Source organism: Dermochelys coriacea, chromosome 5 (genome assembly GCF_009764565.3).
Source record: "Dermochelys coriacea isolate rDerCor1 chromosome 5, rDerCor1.pri.v4, whole genome shotgun sequence".
Classification (NCBI taxonomy): Eukaryota; Metazoa; Chordata; order Testudines; family Dermochelyidae; genus Dermochelys; species Dermochelys coriacea.
The window spans coordinates 37886921-37908493 of NC_050072.1; the positions used below are offsets into that span (position 1 = coordinate 37886921).

The 21573-nt window shown below is 42.1% G+C and overlaps 1 protein-coding gene across 3 annotated transcripts in view; it reads left to right on the plus strand.

Annotated features, from left to right (window-relative positions):
• The window catches only part of RAB3C (RAB3C, member RAS oncogene family), a 218572-nt gene that overhangs the window by 86301 nt on the left and 110698 nt on the right, over nucleotides 1-21573 (plus strand). For all 3 annotated transcript variants that reach the window (XM_043514715.1, XM_038402675.2, XM_038402674.2), the window contains exon 3: nucleotides 17926-18044. In XM_043514715.1, the coding sequence (XP_043370650.1) occupies nucleotides 17926-18044 (119 nt within the window). The remainder of the gene's footprint in view (nucleotides 1-17925; nucleotides 18045-21573) is intronic.

Consider the following 21573-nt stretch of genomic DNA (forward strand, 5'->3'; position numbering starts at 1 on the left):
GGTGGGTGCCTCTAGGTTCATGTGCACAGAGTGTCTTGGCTGAAAGTTTGGCTGCAATGGTGTAATTAGGCACAACTCCTATGATTTCATTGGGGCTTTGCCATTTACATTAGCTGAAGATTCGGCCCTGGTTTTGGTATATGTAAGGGGGGGAACAGTCCCGCTCTTGTGGGGAACTTTCCTGGCTTCTGCACTAACTCAGTGAAGTGGGCTAGCAAAGGGATCTGAGTCCTCGCTCCCACTTCCTTTACCCAGTGGCCTCCCTGCCCTTGATGGCTCCCCTTCCGCTCTCCTGTCTGGCAGAGTCCTCATAACCCCAACAAGGCTGGGCCCAGGATTCCTGGTGGGCTCGACCCCCAACCCTGCTGTGGTCACCTAGGACAGAAGCTAGGCTGTCCCCACTCTAGGGTACTCTCTCTGCACTGGGCACTTCTGACCCACTGAGCATTATGTACAAGTTAAAGCAAATGCAAGTTATTTAATCAACAATTTTAAATAAGGAAAAATGGGAAAGGTTAAAGGAAACACGTCATCCCGCTCTGTGGCAGGGAACATCACAAACAGCGTCTCTGGAACGTCAGGGCAGTTCAGTCTATTCCTTGCAAGTCCCAGGCCTCCTGCTCAGGCCCTGGCTGTGCTGCAGGGATGCTGTGGGTTGGACACTTGCTCTGGTGGTGGCCACATGCTCTCAGGCTCTAAGTGGTAGGACCCTTCTTCCCAGTGTTGCCCCGCCCTGTTGGGGCTATAATCCCAGCCTGGCCTACAGAGCCCCTTGGCTGAGGCATCTCCCTGTGCTGGGCCTGCTGCCTAGGGTCCTCCCTCGGTCTCCCCAGCTGCTCACCACACCCAGCTCTGGACTGCTCGAGCCCCAGCTCCACCACTCTCTCTCTGCACTGCTGCTGCTCTGCCTCCAGCTCCCTGGGCTGCTTCTTTGGCCCCTCTAGAGAGCTGCAGCTCTGCTCCCAGGGCAAGTCTGCTCTCACTGGGATGCTTTTCAGGTCCCTTTGGATCTGGCCCAGCTCTGCTCCCCAGCTTAGCTTAGGCCTCTACTTTCTCCTTAGCTCAGCCTCACTCTGTCTGACCCAGGCAAATCCAGATCACACGGAGGATGGGACCTCCCTGGCCCCCTGACTAGTCTGCTTGCCCTGTCATTCAGGCTGACCTGGAGCACTGGCCTCTCCCCATTGTTCCTGGGGGCTGTCAGTTTTGGGGTCCTGATTTCCCATAGACTCTTCCCCCTTTTTAGTACTGGGAGCTAGCAACTAAAACACCCCCACTGACTGTTAGTAAGGGGGCAACAGTCCCCTTACATACAGTTACAGATCTGGGAGATAAAACAAAAAAAAAGCTTCTGTCTCCTTGGAGCTGCTGCTGCTGCAGCCACTTTTTGCCATCCATTGCCACCAAGCTGCTGCTTTGAAGCTGATACTGTTCAGCTCTTAGGTTGAGATCATTGACATCTTTCAGAGTAGCAGCCGTGTTAGTCTGTCTCTGCAAAAAGACCAGGAGTATTTGTGTCACCTTAGAGACTAACATAAGCTTTTGTGGGCTACAGCCCACTTCATCAGATGCATAGAATGGAACATTGTGTGTGTGTGTGTGTGTGTGTGTGTGTGTGTGTGTGTGTGTGTGTGTGTGTGTATCTCTCTCTCTCACACACACACACACACACACACACACTTACAGAGAAGGTAGAGTTGCCATACAAACTGTAAGAGGCTAATTAGTTAAGATGAGCTATTATCAGGAGAGACTTTTGTAGTAATCATCAAGATGGCCCATTTAGACAGTTGACAAGAAGGTGTGAGGATACTTAACACAGGGAAATAGATTCAATATGTGTAATGACATATTGTAGTGTCCAGCCACTCCCAGTCCCTATTCAAACCGAAGTTAATGGTATCTAGTTTGCATATTAATTCAAGGTCAGCAGTTTCTCATTGGAGTCAGTTTTTGAAGCTTTTCTGTTGCAAAATTGCCACCCTTAAATCTTTTACTGAGTGGCCAGAGAGGTTGAAGTGTTCTCCTACCAGTTTTTGAATGTTATGATTCCTGATGTCAGATTTGTGGCCATTTATTCTTTTGCATAGAGACTGTGCGGTTTAGCCAATGAACATGTGCCAGCAATGCCCCTCTGCCATGATGGCATATCACATTGGTAGATGTGCAGGTGAATGAGCCCCTGATAGCGTGGCTAATGTGATTAGTTCCTGTGATGATGTCACTTGAATAAATATGTGGACAGCACTGGTATTGGGTTTGTTTCAAGGATAAGTTCCTGGGTTAGTGTTTTTGTTGTGTGGTTGCTGGAGTGCATTTGCTTCAGTTTGGGGGCTTTCTGTAAGTGAGGACTAGTCTGTCTTCCAAGATCTGTGAGAGTGAGGGATCATTTTTCAGGATAGGTTGTAAATCTTTGATGCGCTGGAGAGGTTTTAGTTGGGGGCTGAAGGTGACAGCTAGTGGTGTTCTATTTTCTTTGTTGGGCCTCTCCTGTAGTAGGTGACTTCTGGGTACTCTTCTGGCTGTTTCATCAGGTGGGTATTGTAGTTTTAAGAATGCTTGATAGAGATCTTGTAGGTGTTTGTCTCTGTCTGAGGGGTCGGAGCAAATGTGATTGTATCTTAGAGCTTGGCTGTAGACAATGGATCGTGTGGTGTGTCCTGGATGGAAGCTGGAGGCATGTAGGTAAGTATAGCGGTTAGTAGGTTTCCAGTATAGGGTTGTGTTTGTGACCATTGCTTATTAGCACAGTAGTGTCCAGGAAATGGACCGCTTGTGTGGATTGGTCTAGGCTGAGGTTGATGGTGGGATGGAAATTGTTGAAATCATGGTGGAATTCCTCAAGGGCTTTGCCATCATCTGGACCCATGGAAATGTCCTCAACGTAGCACAAGTAGAGTAGGGGTGTTAGGGGACAAGAGCTAAGGCAACTCTGTTCTAAATCAGCCATAAAATGTTGGCAAACTGTGGGGCCATGGGGGTACCCATAGCAGTGCCCCAACTTGAAGGTATATACTATCCCCAAATGTGAAATAGTTGTGGGTGAGGACAAAATCAAAGGTCAGCCATGAGGTTTGCTGTGACATTATCGGGGATACTGTTCCTGATAGCTTGTAGTCCATCTTTGTGTAGAATGTTGGTGTAGAGGGCTTCTACATCATAGTGGCCAGGATATCTAAGAGCCTTGATAGAGTCCTCACCATCCAGTACTCTCACCTGTTGAGGAAATGGGGAAGAGTAGCCCAGAGCTGCTTAAGAACTGCAGAGTCTCCACTGGAGAGGGAGGATCTAGTGGAAAGCAAGAGGAATGGACTGAATGGACCTGGCCTCAGTTTTATGACAGTATGGAGCACATGGTTGAAATTCAGTTAAGTTTTGTGTGGGGGCAATTGGCTGTGTTGGAAAATAAAAGGACAAGACTTTGAATGTGCCTCGGGTCACCCTGACAGACTGCTGTCAAGTACAGTTAGGTAAGGGAGCCTAGACAGAGCTAAGGAAAGGAGAGCTTCCTTCTCTTTAAAGCTTCAGACAGGGCTTATATTTAAATAATTAGGAATAGGAACATGTTCATCTTTAAATTAATGGCAGAAATTGACCAGAAAATTGAACCTTCAAAAAATGTTTTCTAAGTTCAGTATTCTGCTGAAGAACACTCAGTTCTTTTAATTCTTGAAGTGTTTGTAACAGTAATTAGTATTTATTATGAACATTCCTAGACTTTGTTCCAAATGAGAGAAACTTAGCTGGGGTTTAAAAAAAGTGTTTGTAGAGAGAAATCTGTGTTAAGCCATAAACTAAGCAATGAGATATATGTACCAGTTCACATCTTTCTCCTAAATTTAGCATTCCCTACCAAACCCTGTTCGTACTTAACCTGTCTCAGAACATTAAAAAAAAAAGTCAGATTTGGTTATGTTTACAGTTTTGCACATGTGGCTGACAAGACCTTAGCTGTTGAGAAAAGACTTTGTTTTGCTTAAATCAGTTTGCATAAAGACAGAAAATCTGAGCATGCAATTAAATGTATAATACATGGTTTTCATAAGCCAGCAACACATGAAATACAGTATGAATATAACAATCTAAAACATTCCTAAAGCTTGGTAACAACCTAAAATGGTCACATTTTGAAACAAAGTAGGCCAAGGAGATTCCTATTTTTTTTATGAAGTTTAAAAGACTGAAAGGAGAATGTAACCTAATATAATCCATAAGCATAAGGGGTAATAAAAATATGTAATGTGTCCATGCCTTGACATTAATTAAAAACAGTAGGCTAGCAAACGCACCTGATATAAACTGTAACAGACTCATTAGTAACTGATCATTAGTGCATCAATCTTGAAGGCTTCTCTTTCACTGAAGGCTTCCTTCAGGACTTGCCTGGTGCTTGCACCTGGTTCATAATTCAGGAGTCTGTTTGCTCACTGATTTTTAGCAGCTGGACATATATTCTTCTGGCCTTCTTTAAGCTTGCTGTCTATAAAATGGCAGATTGGCCCTGTAGGGATTTAAAGCAACTTTTACTTTACAGTGTAGGTATTATTACATTAAAGATTCTTTGAGAGCCTGATCCCACTGAAGTCAATGGAAACGTTGGGAGTACTTCCACTGACTTTACTGGCAGTTGGATCACATTCTGAATTAGACCCTTCAGACATGGTCTACTTTCAAGGGCTCTCATGGTAACACCTGAAACCATCAGTAGATCTTACTTCTGTAGTGTATCAGGGTGTGGTGCTCAGACTCCCATGTTTTTGTTTGCAGGCCTTCATTTTTAATTGTTACCTTTAAAAATTACTTTAAGTATTTTTATGACCATTGCTGGCCCCTTATATATTAGCTTCCTCCAATTCCTTTCCATGAGGAACCCATTAAAGTTTTAAAAAATATTTATATAGGATTTTTGATCTGTACATCTCAAAGTGCTTTACAAAGGTATGTGGGTATATATCTCCCTTCTACAGTCAATGAAAATGGAACACAGGTGAAATTTGCTCAAAATCACACAGCTGGTCAAAGGCAGAGCCAGAAATAGAATGAAGGTGTTCTGCCCTCTTCACTTTGTTACAGGGAGGAGCAAGGGTGTGTTACAAATAAAATTACTTACATTGAATTGTCTCAACCACTCAGCCCAGGTATCCCATACACTTATCCATAACTGTACATTTATTTCTTATTCAAAATGGATTGTATTACTGGTTGTGGGGTTCTAATTTGCCTGACTGTACAGTCATTTTTCATTAACCTATACAATATAATGCAAAGCCATGCAGTCTGATAGGCTACTACCATAGAACTCCACATTAGCATGGCAGCCTTAATATCAGCCCACTGAACTCTGAAAAATGACATGTTAATTAAAAAAAATTTAATATTAGTGGGGGGAATCTGGCTTCAAGAAGCAGGAGAGGAGGTATTGAGAAGAATGAGGTAAAGTGGGGTGACAAAGTGGAGAGAGATTCAGAAACTGTCCTATTTGAGGATATGCATTATGAGTTCTGGAGAGAAGTATGGTAGTTAATCAAAGATTTATCATAGATAATCAGAGCAAGAATGAGAGGATGGGATATTTCAGCCTCTATAATATCTTGATGCTCCCTCTTTTTATTTGGTAATAATGACCTTGACTTTCAGTCTCTGGGTTGATACTTTAGTTCAATGCATTACTGTTACCTCATAACTAGGAAGCACCTTCAAGTTCTCATCTAATTATCTGGGCAGTCAGCAGACATCCAGCCTCGTGCTCCTAATTTGCATGGAGAAAACAGTTAAGTCTGCCAAATGAAAGTCAAAATTCTTTGAGGGGAAGGTAAGAAGTCAGTCAAAGAAATGAAAGGTTTATCAACTGTAAACCAAATACAGGTCTGACAGAGCAAGAACATCTATTTTTAGGTTATAAATTGCTCTGTGGGCAGAACAGCTAGTTTTTAGAAACTCCATTAGATTGCAAGTACCCTGAGGTCACCAGAGCCAAGTGTACAAGAGATGCGTTGTTTAGAGTCTGGTTCCACTAGAAACTAAAAGGAATCATTCTAACTATTTTTTCTAATAGGATTATAGAAATGTAGGTCTGTAAAGAACTTTAAGAGGTCATCAAGTCCAGCCCTGTGCGCTGAGTCAGGCCCAAGAAAACTTAGACCATCCCTGACAGGAGTTTGTCTAACCTATTCTTAAAAACCTCCAATAATGGGGATTCCACAACCTCCCTTGGAAGCCTATTCCTGAGCTTAGCTACCCTTACAGGCCATGTCTGTACGTACTGCTGCAGTGCATCTGGTGAAGATGCTCCATGCTAACAGGAGAGAGCTGTCAGTCTCTTCCCCCCCCCCCCCCCCCAAACAGCATAAGGTATGTCGATGGGAGAAACTTTCCCATCAACATAGCACTGTGCACATGAGCACTTACGTCGCTCAGGAGGTTGGAATAGTCACACCTCTCATACTCTGTAGCGTAGACATAGCCATAGTTAGAAAGGTTTTCCAAATATCTTATCTAAATCTCCCTTGCTGCACATTAAACTCACTACTACTTGTCCTATTCTGTGAATACAGAAAAATTGATCAGTGTCTTTATAACAGCCTTTAAAGTACTTGAAGACTTATCAGGTTCCCCCCTCAGTCATCTTTTCTCCAGACTAAACATGGCCAGTTTAACCTTTCCTCATAAGTCAGGTTTTCTAAACCAGTTATCATTTTTGTTGCTCTCCTCTGGTTTTCTCCAATTTATCCACATCTTTCCTAAAATCTGGTTTCAGAGTAGCAGCCGTGTTAGTCTGTATTCGCAAAAAGAAAAGCAGTACTTGTGGCACCTTAGAGACTAACAAATTTATTAGAGCATAAGCTTTCGTGAGCTACAGCTTACTTCATCGGATGCATTTGGTGGAAAAAACAGAGCAGAGATTTATATACACAGAGAACATGAAACAATGGGTTTATCATACACACTGTAAGGAGAGTGATCACTTTAAGATAAGCCATCACCAGTAGCGGGGGGGGGGGGGGAAGGAGGAAAATCTTTCATGGTGACAAGCAAGGTAGGCTAATTCCAGCAGTTAACAAGAATATCAGAGGAACAGTGGGGGGGGGGGGGGGGAGAAATACCATGGGGAAATAGTTTTACTTTGTGTAATGACTCATCCATTCCCAGTCTCTATTCAAGCCTAAATTAATTGTATCCAGTTTGCAAATTAATTCCAATTCAGCAGTCTCTCATTGGAGTCTGTTTTTGAAGCTTTTTTGTTGAAGTATAGCCACTCTTAGGTCTAATCGAGTGACCAGAGAGATTGAAGTGTTCTCCAACTGGTTTTTGAGTGTTATAATTCTTGACGTCTGATTTGTGTCCATTCATTCTTTTACGTAGAGACTGTCACCCAGAAATAGGTACAATACTCTAGCTGAGGCCTCACCAGTGCTGAGTAGATTGGGACAGTTGCCTTTCATGTCTTCTATACTGTTGATATACCGTAGAATATTAGCCTTTTTTGGAATTGCATCATGTTACTGACTTGTATTCAATTTTTAATCCACTATAACTCAGATTCTTTTAAGCAGTACTATCACAAAGCCAGATATTTCCCATTTTGTAAGTGTGCATTTGATTTTTTTCCTTTGTAAGAAGTTCTTTACACTTTATTGAATTTCATCTTGTTGATTTCAGATCAATTCTCTAATTTGTCAAGGTCATTTTGAATTCAAGTCCTGTCCTCCAAAGTGCTAGAAACCTTCCTAACTTGGTATAATTTGCAAATATTAGAAGCATCCTCTCCACTCCATTATCAGTCATTAATTAAATCATTGACTAGTACTGGATGCAGGACTGACCCTAACAGGACCCTACTGTGTGACTCTGATGGAGCCAGGCACTAGCTCAGGTTCATCTCTAATGATGTCTAATTTAATATTCGTTTAATCTCTCTGTGCCTCAGTTCTACCATTATAAAATGGAGAGGATTCTCTCACCCTTTGTCAGTAAATTGTAAGGCCTTCAGGACTGTCCCTTCCTCTGTGTTTAACCATTGACTAGTAAAGTGGGGAACTTTTTTTTTTAGCTTCTAGGTATTGTCACAATACCAAAAAAACCAACAGCAACAACTGTTATGTTATATAAAGTTTGGATCTAAATTTGATCAGTCCTCATGCTAATCCTTAATGAGCTACAGCTGCAAAATTTCTGGTAATATTTGGCTAAGGAACAAAATGTAGTGTAATCTTTAGCTGTGTCAGGATTGCTTTATTTCTAGGGCAGTACCAAATTCAGTCCATTTTTGGTCAACATTTTGGTGTTTTATTCCCACCCTTACTTCTGTGCTGCTCCTGGCAGGGTGCTGCCTTCCAAGCTAGGCACCAGGCCAACAGCCACCACTCTCTGGCTACCCAGCTCTGAAGACAGTGCAGAAGTAAGGGTGGCAATACCACGACCCCCCCTAAAATAACCTTGGGGCCCCTTGCAACTCCATTTTGGGTCAGGATGCCAACTTGAAAAACGCTGGTCTTCCCTGTGAAATCTGTATAATATAGGGTAAAAGCACACACAAGACCATATTTCATGGTGGTTTTCACAGTCCATGACATGTTTTTCATGGCAATGAATTTGGTAGGGCCCTATTTATATCACTGCTGCAGAGCAACTCTAAAGCTAACTAGTTTTCCACTGGAGATTCCTTGAGTGATGTAGGGTCATTGTGGCATCTACTACAGCTGTTCTCATTGGCCACTAGACAGTGACTGAAGGAACCTAGGACTGGTCAGGACATCTCTGGATGCCATTATGGCCCCAGCTGCTCCACTTTACACTGTGGCTGGAGCAGAGACCAGATGGGCCAGGTTCAGGGTGCAAAGGACATCTTTGTGCCTCCACCCATTTATCTTGAGCTGCACTAAGCATTTGTCAGCCACAGCTGGGGCTCAGTCCCAGTATTTGCAGGTACTTTGAAAATGCTAACTTATAAATATTGGCTATTTCAGTATTAGTCCCCTTTTTTTGGCTATTAAGAAACGAGACCAGTGCTTTATTTCATGCTTCAGTAAGGGCTTGGAGTCTGACAATGGTACACATGATAGAATTTTTTGACCCTGCTTGTTCTTCTTGAGTTTCCTAATGCCATGCATTAGCACATATATATTTGCCACCCGCATTTTGCCTCCTCTTTCTTTGCATTAAACCATCTACACCTTTTTTCCTTGTGGTGTGTGTAATGAGATGTTTCAGCTTTTATTGCTTGTGCACCAGGTCTGAATCTAAAAGCAAGTTTGCGGTGGGGGAGTGGGTGTTCATAATCTATAAAAACAATGTTACATGCTTTTTTAAAAAGGCCATTTTTAGTTATAAAATGTTTTAATAACCTATGCTAGACTTGGTTTTTTTAAAGCATGGAGTAATATTGCAATATTATACTTGATGGCATTGTATGCCATTAAACATCTATTAGGATTTTCACTATAAAGTTTAATTTTCAGAGATTTATAGCTTCTCTAAAAATGTTGCATGCTGAAATTTGGTATTTTGAAGGCAAGATTTCTGAGCTCTCAATTTATACTATAAAGAAATATCACTAGAGCACAGGACTATAAATCCATGGTACACCTACATCTTGAATACTGCATACAGATGTGGTCTCCATCTCAAAAGATATGGCATTAGAAAAGGTTCAGAGAAGAGCAACTAAAATGATTAGGGGTTTGGAATGGGTCCCATATGAGGGGAGATTAAAGAGGCTAGCACTTTTCAGCTTTCAGGAAAAGAGGAGACTAAGGGGGGATATGATAGAGGTATAAAATCATGAGTGGTGCGGAGAAAGTGAATAAGGAAGTTATTTACTTGTTCCCATAATATAAGAATTAGGGGCTACCACAAAATTAATGGGCAGCAGGTTTAAAACAAAAGGAAATTCTTCACACAGCACACAGTCAGCCTGTGGAACTCCTTGCCTGAGGAGGTTGTGAAAGCTAGGACTATAACAGGGTTTAAAAGAGAACTGGATGAATTCATGGAGGTTAAGTCCATTAATGGCTATTAGCCAGGATGAGTAAGGAATGGCATCCCTAACCTCTGTTTGTCAGAGGGTGGAGATGGATGGCATGAGGGAGATCACTTGATCGTTACCTGTTAGGTTCATTCACTTTGGGGCACCTGGCATTGGCCACTGTCAGACAGGATACTGGGCTGGATGGACATTTGGTCTGACCAGTATGGCCATTCTTATGTCTGGGACTTGTGAAGCTATATGTGGTTCCTTCCAAAGACGTGATAAGTGACCTTGGGCAAATCTCCATGCCCTTCTCTTTGCCTAAAGCATTGTTCAAGTGATAGTCCCACAGGAGAGGTGTGTGAATGAAACCTGGCTCACATGGTCACCATAAATTTGAACTAGCAGGTTCCCTTCATTTTGAAGCTTTTTGCCATCAGGTTTGTCTTGACTTTCAGATTCACAGGCACTAGAAAAATCCAACTGAACCTCAAGGAAAGCAAAATTCTCTAGTTCCATTGCTTTGTTCATGTATTTTTAACTCCTTGTCCCCACTCCTTCTCTTTCCATGTCCTGGGAGTCTTTCCTTAAGTAGAGAGGTATTCTAGTGCTCAGGTTAGTCTCTCTCTGAGGTGGCTTGAACTCAACCCAGGTAAAACTGAGATTATGGCGATAGGAAACTCGATAAAATGTTAGTGGTTATTTCAGGGTATTTTCAGTGCCGTATCCTCAGCTCTGGAATTTGCCTATTCTTTGGTTAAAAAGAGCCCAAGTTTGAGCTCGGGGCTCAATACAAGATTATTCTGTTCGGCCAGGTTTTCATAAAAGGATAACTGACAAGGATGTGAGTGGGTTGAGGGGAAAGTGCTAACCCTGAGCAGATGGATAGATGAAGGTCAACTAGCTTAAGAAAGGGGAACTAAAATACTTCCTTTCACCTAGACACAGGAACAGGTGATTTTTTTTATACTTTGCCCCTCTTCTCAGCCCACATGCATCAACATATGTACATTCACAACTCGGGAGTTCTTAATGGGCAGGGTGGATACACTGTCAAACTGGCAAAAAGAACCTCTACAATATGCAAACATATACAACAGCATCCAGCCAGTTTGGATGACTGCATATGCTTCAGTTCACATACAGGAAAAGGGATTAACTTTTTTTAATTATTTGCCCTCCTTTGTGTTGTAAATCCCATTGATCTTGATTTGGGATGTCAGCAGAGGTTCTGCCAGTTAATGTGCAGTGCACAGAAGCTGGGTGATTGCTTGAACCTTGCCTTCACTGGATCTCTGAGTTTGCAGATTAAGCATGGTTGGGCCAACCAGCCAGTCGGACTAAAACCAAGGGGATTACATGAGAGCAGAATTTGGAAATGCAAGTTTTACATTGACATCTTTGGTCAGTTAGCAGTTAAAATCTTGTTAAACATTTTTAAAGTGCCCTTTTTATTAGTCTTCACAATATTGAACTTAGCACTCACATTCATTCCCTGCTGTTCCTCTACTCTAGTTCTTTAATGAAGATCATTGTCAGATCTGATAAAATACAGACATTACTTTTATAGTCTATCACAAGAGAACTGAAATGGCCCCATAGAAGATCTATGTCTAGTTTCTCTGCTCTCCCAGGAAAATGAATTGCCATGGTAACACAGTAATGGAATAGGTCAAGTTTTATAATTTTCCTCAGGCTTACTTGATTACATTTTTGCTTAGAAAAGACACTAGTATAAAATGCAGACTTCAGCATTTCAGTTTAAAAAAAAAAACCAAGAGATGATCTGAGCAATCCAGTACTCATGAATGAAGGAATCTGACCAAGTAACATCAGTCAGTAGCCACATTTGAACCGATACAAGGATTGTCTTTGGGTGCAGGTGCACATCAGTACATTAGTATAAAAACTGGGACTGCTTTTAAGATGCAGATGTGATGAAATATGCTCAATCTTTTCTCAAGAACAAAGCATAAAAACAAGGGCTGGAAGTTTCATTGTGTTGAGGGAATTAACTGTTCCAAGTAAATTCAATCAAACTGTACTAAAACATAATATTTCACATTATGATGTTTGTTAAAATACTCAAAATAATCTGAGTTAACAATCACACAGCTGTAACTTTCTCTGTATATTCAAGAAGCTCCTAAATCTTAGGCAGAATAAAATGAGGTTTCTGAATGCATTGGACCCCAGGTAACACTGGTATGTTTAACTCTTCTATTTAAAGAACAAATTATTTGTAACCTCCCTCTCTTTGTAAATATCATTCATTCCACATGACCATGTCTTTAACATATAACATGTTTCTGATTGGATTTCATATTAATATGAATTTTAATTGTTACTGCTGATGCTGGTAGTGATGCCTATAGTAAAGGTTGTCTGATGGGGTTGGGACTCACCACCACAGCAACTCCTGCTGTTGACTCTGGGAATTAGCTCAGTTCATGCAGAGTGCCCTCTACAGTGGTGTCAATCCATCTCTCACTCTAGATTGGCGTCTCGACCTGCATTTCTCCCAGCTTGCGGCATCCTCTTCAGGACACTGCCCTCTGGCAGTGCCCACTGCTTTGGTCTTACCCCCTTCCAGGGGTTTGGTGTTGTCAGCAATCCTTCCCTTCACCCCAGCCACAATGGCCTACTACACCCAAAAGTCTAACCCCTTTTGGCAGGGGTCTGGTGCAGTCCATGATGGCCACTCCTAACAGCCAGGTGGAAGTGCAAGGGGGGGACCTAGGCCCGCCCTCTACTCTGGGTCCCAACCCAGGGACCCTTCAGCACAGCCTTCCTGTCTGCCCTCCTTCTTTCCTTTGTCCATCTCTCTCCCTGGGCCATTTCCCACTTTGCAACAGGTAGGCCCTTTTTCTCAGGGCCCACTGCCCGGCAGATACCAGGTGGGAGTTCCCTTCTGCTCCCGCTGCACCAGTCTCCTCATACAGGAGACAGACCTTCACCCTCTGAAGGTTTGGGAAAGACTACCTCCTCCTTTCCTGGGCAGCCTTTATATAGGGCCTAGCCCAGCCCTGATTGGCTGACTGTAATACTGGCCCTGATTGGCTCTCTAACAGGCCCTCCCTGATTGGCTGCTGCCTTGTGCAGCTGCTCTGGCCTGCTGTAGCCCAATATGGCATGGGAGTGGGGCACCACCCCACCACAGTTGCCTACTACTCTCCATTCATTATAAGATCGCATTTTTCACTTGCTTATAACTTTGCCAGACTTAAACAGCATGGGCTAAAATTCAGTTTTCCATTATCTATCTTAAGCTGAATATTTTTTTTCAAAGTTTCACCAAAACCAGTTGAGCCATTTCCTAGAATGAGGTTAGGAAAAAAATACAGTATTTTGTCCAAGTTAAAAAAGAAGAAAATCTTACAACCATTGTAAAACTGTAGTGCCACAGTACTCTGGAGCAGGAACTTGAAATTTTGGAGGTAGACTAGGTGGGCGGAGGGCGGGGGGTCACAGTGATCTTAGGGATGCCTTTTCTTGGCTTGTAAAATTCCACCCAAATTTGACCCTCTGAAAATCACAGTTTGCACCTGTTCACTAGAGGTTTGTTAGAGGCTGGCAGCATTATTCTCTGAATATTCCCTCTGCACTGAGTATGTGCCTTCTTGCAGCATTTTTGCACTGACTGTTCGTTTTTTTTAATGGACTATAAGGTATACACAATTCTTAACTAAATGTTAAGATTGAGAAATTAAGCTCTTAAAAGTAAGCCAATACAGAATTAAGATTCAAGACTCAACCTTAATTCTGCCTCTTTGTGTGTATGCCTTATAATTTGATCTCTTTCTAGGATTATAATTTATTTGGCATGTAAAACCACGTATAAAGTACCATTATGTAGACTGGAATTTAATTTGCAACTTCACATACAGTAAAATAATGGCAGTAGTAATTGGCTTGATTTTTATATTTCAATGAACTATAGGAAACAAATCAAGTATGAAGTGAATTGTTTCAGTAGTTCTAAAGAAATATAAAGGTTGTATATAAGCCTTCCAGTGTTGCAGGATTTTTATAATGGCTAAAGTTAATAGTATATTAAAACCTTTCCAGTATAAATACTGTATGTGAAAATATTGTAAATTTCTGATTTGGAAATGAGTAATGACATTCTTCTAACTAGTGTTAAATGAATTATTTGTTAGAAGATTAAATTATTTTGGTTGCAGAATAAATAGGTAGAAGGATGCTATAACATGATGTGCATAACAGTACCAGTTATCACATAATATTATCAGAAAGAGTCATTGGTAGGGCAGTTTTGTGCATCTGAACTAGAATCCAGAGTACATTCCACCATAGTAAAGGAGGAAGATTGGAGAATAGAGACAACCAAATTGCAGTATAAATATTCCTCCAAATCTTATTCCATGCCTCTTCTGATCAAGGAGGTACCAATATCAATTTCCAACACCAACTGTGGTTTCGTTATACGGCATATACACTTAAAAGTAAATTACCTACACGTAATGAGCCTACAGAAAGGGGAGACCTCTTTGCTTTCAAGAATTTAGACTGAGGAAATTATGGGAGTCTATTTTATTTACTAGTATTCACTACTGCTATTTGCTACTTATTAGTAATAGCAGCAAATATATATTTTATGGTAGTCTCCAATTTGGACTCTGACTTGATTGTGTTGGGTTCTTGTACTTTCGAAAGGTCTCATAAGCCAGCTAGTTTTGTCAACATGTGCCTGTTAAATAAGAAGTATGAAAGTATAATTGTATTCCTCAGCCAAGCAAGAAAGCCAATGGATCCATCATTATTAGAGGAAGGAATATCACCTTATTTCCTTCATGTTTAAGCAGTTTCCTTATATTTTTTTTATAGAAAAGGTTTTAATTTCCCATAGTTTTATTGGCTTAATACCCTTTCTTTGCTGTTAGAGTAAAAGCCTGTCCTATAGCAAGTCTACAGTATTACTGTCCAGAATAGATATGGAATCCAGACACTTTTTGACAGTGACCATGTATCTGTCTGTCAACCTGAGATTTGTATAGGGGGAAATATATTAATCTGATAAGCAGAAAATATTATTTTGCTTCAGGTGATTCACACTAAAACTTGTCTGCAGATCATACAATGAAAAATTCTAGTGATAAGACACCAAGACAGTAAGCTCTATATTCAAGATTTTGATAACTTCATAGCCAGTATTTTAGAGTCTTACTGTTCATTGATTTAGGCTTTCTCAGCTATGTCAAAACTGAAATATGTATAAAAGAAAAAAGGGAGAGAAACAAGTGGACTAAAGTTGTAGATAACTAATTTTACGTAAAGATGGGCCTCAGTTGCAGATTTGGATTGAAGCTTTGCCAGATTTAAGGTAGAGGATGCTGTTTTGGATCTGGACTTTTTTGTTTAGTCATTTATAGATATAGGAACCAGTTGCAAAGTTCATGAAGATCAGAAGTGGCCCAATGTTTGGGAGTTGTCAGATCTGAGTCTTTGACATGGACCTATCTGTAATTTTACATTGACGTGTTCAGAAAGCAATATTTCTAAAATGAGTTTTCAACATATGGTATAGATGGATGACCATAAATAAAACTGAATTTTCTAATTTTCAGATGCCTACATGTGGCCCTCTTAATAGTATTCTCATTTCTGTTGAATCTTACAACTGTTTAGGAACCATGAAAAGTTTCATTGGGCTAATGTGGGAATGGTACAGCATTGTGTTTGATTGTGTGACAAATGAACACAAATATCAGTAGAGCTATAAAACAGAGTCCATGAAACGCCATGGTTTTTGTTTGCTGCAGTTCATGCGAATTTTATATTAAATTCAGTTCTCATGAGTTCCCAAACCCATGAGTTCATCTCTGAACTTTGAGAACAAACCCAAAACTCCAGGAATTGCAATTTTACACATTGTTTAGAGCTCACTGTAGGTACTCCTGATCAGGGCCGTCTCTAGGATTTTTGCCACCCGAAGCAAAAAAAAATTTTGGCTGCCCCCGCCAAAATTTTTTTTTTTTTTTTTTTTTGTGCCTTCCCACCCCGTCTCCACCACAACTCTGCCCCTTCCCAAATCCCTGGCCACGCCTCCTCCCCCGGGCATGCCGCATTTCCCCCCATTGCTTCCTGCGGCTCCCCCCCCCGCAACCCTCCACCCTAGCTCCCCTCCGCTCTGCCTGCTCCCCTGAACATGCTGCTGCTCCGCTTCTCCTCCCTCCCTCTCAGGCGAGGGAGAGGCAGCATGTTCAGGGGAGCAGGCAAAGCAGAGGGGAGCAAGGGTGCGGGGGGGAAGCACAGGAAGTAATCGGCGGGGGTTACAGGAACCGCTCCCTGCCCCAGATCACCTCCGCTCCACCACCGCCGCCTCCTCCCCCGAGCGTGCCGCTGCTCGGTTTCTTCTTCCCTCCGAGGCTTAACAGCTGTTGGCGCTTGGCAAGCCTGGGAGGGAGCGGGGAGAAGTGTAGTGGCGGCAGCGCGCTCAGGGGAGTAGGCGGAGGTGGAGCGGAGGCGAGCTGGGGGCACATTTCTAGGGGTGGCATGGCCGGCGCCAGAATGCCGCCCCTAGAAATGTGCTGCCCCAAGCATCTGCTTGTTTTGCTGGTGCCTAGAGCCAGCCCTGCTCCTGATTTATGCTGGTGTACTTCTCAGTGGCGTACTTTTCCTGTTGCGATCTACACCATGGGAGCTAGTAAGGACTGCTCTATGGACACTGCTAGCCTATGATAGATAAATTCTAGTGCATGAAGCCCGCTGGTATGTCTAGAACAATGAAGTATCATGGGAAATTGTATGTCTACATCAAAGGCCTGATTCTCCTCTCATTCTGGTGTAAATCAGGAGTAACTCTACTGAAGTTGTGAGGTTACCCTAGTGTAAATCTAGGTAAATAAGGGGTGTATCAGGCTATAGCTTTCTATGCCTGTTTTCCGTGCAAGATCATTAAACCTAGGCTGTAGTTACTGTAATCTGACCTGAATTCCCTCCTAGTGTTCTGCCTAAGAAATTGTTTGTGTATAGTAATCAGCTCTATTACATTTTTAAAAAAATGATCTTCTTATAATTGGTTTATGAAGTGGGTGGAATTTAATTTCTTCTTTATTTGTAGGATGATTGATGTACATGCAGAAAAGAACATTCATTTAAATATATTTTCTCTAATGAGGTGGTACTACTTGTACCATAGGAATTATTTTAGAAAATATTCCAATTAATACATGTGTCACTTTTGTCAGTTTCTTCTACTAGGGAACAGCTGAAGTAGTCCTTTCCATGTTCTAGCAAAAATAAATTTTTGTACTATTAAAATTTTGCAATGATATAATTCCCTTACAGCGTTTGTTTAAAAAACAAACCAGTATTAACTTAAGATCTCTACAGTCAATGGTACAGTAGGTGTAGTAAAAGTTCATACTATATGTTGCTTGATGGAATTTCACTGAAATGTTCTATTTCTGCAAGATTTAAGGATACATTTGGGGTCTTTAAAAATGCAAATAAGTGTTATTTTGAAACAGAATAATGATATTATTTCCTGTAATATATTTTAATTATTATTGTTAACATTTTTATTTAAGTAGAACCTAAAAATCTTAACCAAAATCAGGCACTCTATATTAACATAAGTGACAATCCCTGTCCCAAAGAGCTTGCAATGTAAATGGACAAGATAGACAAAGGCTGTGTGTCAATGGAAGTATTATTATCCCCATTTTACAGGTGGGAGACTGAGACACAGAGATGAATTGCCTGGGAAAGCTAGGAATAGTACCAAGATCTCCTAAGTCCCAGTGTAGTGCCTTAACCACAGGACAATCCTTCATCTCTTTTAAAAAAAGAGAATGAAAAGCTGCCCAGTGACTTGAATGGAATTTCAAAGGTGTGAAGATGAAAATTTTTCAAAGTTCACTTCTGATTTTCAGAAAGATACAAATCACTTGACAAGATAACATTTATATAAAAGATTATTTTTGTTGTTTTAGGACACGGCAGGTCAGGAGAGATATAGGACAATTACAACAGCCTATTACCGGGGTGCAATGGGCTTCATTTTAATGTATGATATCACGAATGAAGAATCCTTCAATGCTGTACAAGACTGGTAAGTAAAACTTGGAACTAAGCACTAGAACTAAGGTGAGAGACAGAGTATTTGCTCACCACTTTACTGCTGCTGCTTGCTGTTATGATGTGAACCATTTCAGGAAACAATTTTCCAAGCCCGGTCAACTCAAATACTAATTTACATCTTGTCAATATGAATTTGATTTTGAGGTTTCTCGAGTCACATTGCAGAAATGAATGATTTGGGGGTCAGAGAGGAGGAGGTTTGTATTTATTACTTAAGTGAAGCATTGCCTTCTGTTTTTCAGGCTTGTCATTGTCCTTTGCCCAAAAGTTAGCTTTTAGTTTTCTGTTTTGAGAAAACACAATGAATGCTGTAGGACCTATAGCATAAAATTAAGGCTACAATTTAGTCATGGGTATTTTTAGTAAAAGTCATGGACAGGTCATGGGCAATGAACAAAAATTCACGGCCCGTGACCTGTCCATGACTTGTACTATAAATACTCCTGATTAAATCATAGCCTTAATTTTGTGGAGCTTGTCTTCTGATTTATTTTTCTATCAATGTTCTGTTAAAACCACCAAGGCCAGTTGCCAGGGGCTGCCCACTCACCGTTGCTCCAGCCACACCCGCGACTGCCGCTGGGGGGCTGCTGATCTGTGGCTGCTCCCACAGCCCTGGGACTGCTGCTTGGGTGGTCCCCAGGGCCAGCCGCACTGTCCACTGTTTGGACAGTCCCTGGGGTTAGCTGCCCAGGGACCGCCCAGGTAGCAGCCGGTGCGGCTGGGCTGGCCCCATGGGCCACCCAAGCAGCAGCCGGTGCGGCTGGCCCCGGGGGCTGTGGAAAGTCACGGAATCCATGACTTGTGCGACCTCGGTGACAGATATGGAGCCTTACATATAATTTATCACCATCACTGTTTTCTGGGGAGTTGATTAATATTTTAACACTTGCACTTTTGCTTTCCATAATCTATTTATAAAACTACGTGAAATAGTGTATTAGCATGTAGGCTAACTGGTAAGGGCAGCACTTGGACATTCTACAATGTGAATGCTCTGAAGAAAACAGTGATACCAGATGTGAAACTTGTCTTCTGATTTATTTTTCTATCAATGTTCTGTTAACCTCATTTATTCACCACTGCTATCCTAGTGTTATGCCTGAAGAAGGAACAGGACTAGCAAAATTTTCTATTAGTTATGGTACCGTCAATGTTAGGCAATTTCTGTGGCATTTCAATGGGGTGTAATTCAAAGTAGAATTGGGCTTATGATTATCAAACATTTTGTAGTCTGAACCAAGAATCTATCCTGTTCCCCATCAATAATCATATCTACAACATGTCAGGATATCTCTGGCTCTTTCTTGAACATTCATATCTTTTGTTACTGGATTGTAATGGGAAATTTGTGTGAATCACCTCTAGGGGCATTATGGGGAAGGAATCTCCTTCAACTCCCTCATGAAAATTGTACCTCTGGTTATCCACTTTAAATCCTCTGAGTTCCAAAAAATTAAAGCAAATTACAATCAGCGTCATGGTCATTTCCTTTTCTGTGGTGTTTTCTCAATTGCATAGCATTTGAAAATCCAAATGGGTTGGAGAGAGCTTCTATTTCATCTGCACTGCAGATTTTACTTGAGGAAGTTCTCAACTCTAGCCTTATGTTGGTTGGCTCAGAAGGTCATGTAGGAGGCAGGCTGGGGCCACATTAAGCCCTGGTTTACACTAGACGTTGAGGTTGAATTTAGCAGCGTTAAATTGATTTAACCCTGCACCCGTCCACATGACGAAGCCCTTTTTTTTTTTTTTTTTTTTTTTTTTTTTTTTCCTTAAAGGGCTCTTAAAATCGATTTCCTTACTCCACCCCCAAAAAGGGGATTAGCGCTGAAATCGGTTTTGCTGGGTCGAATTTGCGTTACTGTGGACGCAATTAGACGGTATTGGCCTCCGGGAGCTATCCCAGAGTGCTCCATTGTGACCGCTTTGGACAGCACTTTCAACTCAGATGCACTGACCAGGTAGACAGGAAAAGGCCCGCGAACTTTTGAATTTCAGTTTCCTGTTTAGCCAGTATGGCAAGCTGCAGGTGACCATGCAGAGCTCATCAGCAGAGGTGATCATGATGGAGTCCCAGAATCGCAAAAGAGCTCCAGCATGGACCGAACGGGAGGTACGGGATCTGATCGCTGTATGGGGAGAGGAATCCGTGCTATCAGAACTACGTTCCAGTTTTCGAAATGCCAAAACATTTATGAAAATCTCCCAGGGCATGAAGGACAGAGGCCATAACAGGGACCCGAAGCAGTGCCGCGTGAAATTTAAGGAGCTGAGGCAAACCTACCAGAGAGGCGAACGGCCGCTCCAGGTCAGAGCCCCAAACATGCCGCTTCTATGATGAGCTGCATGCCATTTTAGGGGGTTCAGCCACCACTACCCCAGCCGTGTTGTTTAACTCCTCCAATGGAGATGGAGGCAACACGGAAGCAGGTTTTGGGGACAAAGAAGACTATGATGAGGAGGTTGTAGATAGCTCACAGCAAACAAGCGGAGAAACCGGTTTTCCCGACAGCCAGGAACTGTTTCTCGACCTGGAGCCAGTACCTCCTGAACCCACCCAAGGCTACCTCCCGGACCCGCCAGGCAGAGAAGGACCTCTGGTGAGTGTACCTTTTTAAAATACTATACAAGGTTTAAAAGCCAGCATTTTTAATGATTAATTTTCCCTGGCATTCGTAGCTCTCCTGGATATACTCCCAAAGACTTTGCAAAAGGTTTCTGGGAAGGGCAGCCTTATTCCATCCACCATGGTAGGACACTTTACCACTCCAGACCAGTATCACGTACTCGGGAGTCATTGTAGAACAAAGCATTGCAGTGTATGTTTGCTGGCATTCAAATAACATCCGTTCTTTATCTCTCTGTGTTATCCTCAGGAGAGTGATATCATTCATGGTCACCTAGTTGAAATAGGGTGCTTTTCTTAAGGGGACATTCAGAGGTGCCCGTTCCTGCTGGACTGTTTGCCTATGGCTGAACAAAAATGTTCCCCCCTGTTAGCCACGTGGTGGGGGGAGGCAAAATGCGACCTTGTAACGAAAGTACATGTGCTATGTATGTAATGTTAACAGCAAGGTTTACCGTGAAAGAGTGTACCCATTGTTCTATAAAATGTGTCTTTTTAAATACCACTGTCCCTTTTTTTTTCTCCACCAGCTGCATGTATTTCAAGGATCACAGGATCTTCTCCTTCCCAGAGGCTAGCAAAGATTAGAAGGCGAAAAAAACGCACTCGCGATGAAATGTTCTGAGCTCTTGCTGTCCTCCTACACTGATAGAGCACAGACGAATGCATGGAGGCAGACAATGTCAGAGTGCAGGAAAACACAAAATGACTGGGAGGAGAAGTGGTGGGCTGAAGAGAGGGCTGAAGCTGAAAGGTGGTGGCAGCGTGATGAGAGGAGGCAGGATTCAATGTTGAGGCTGCTGGAGGATCAAACTAATATGCTCCAGGGTATGGTTGAGCTGCAGGAAAGGCAGCAGGAGCACAGACCGCC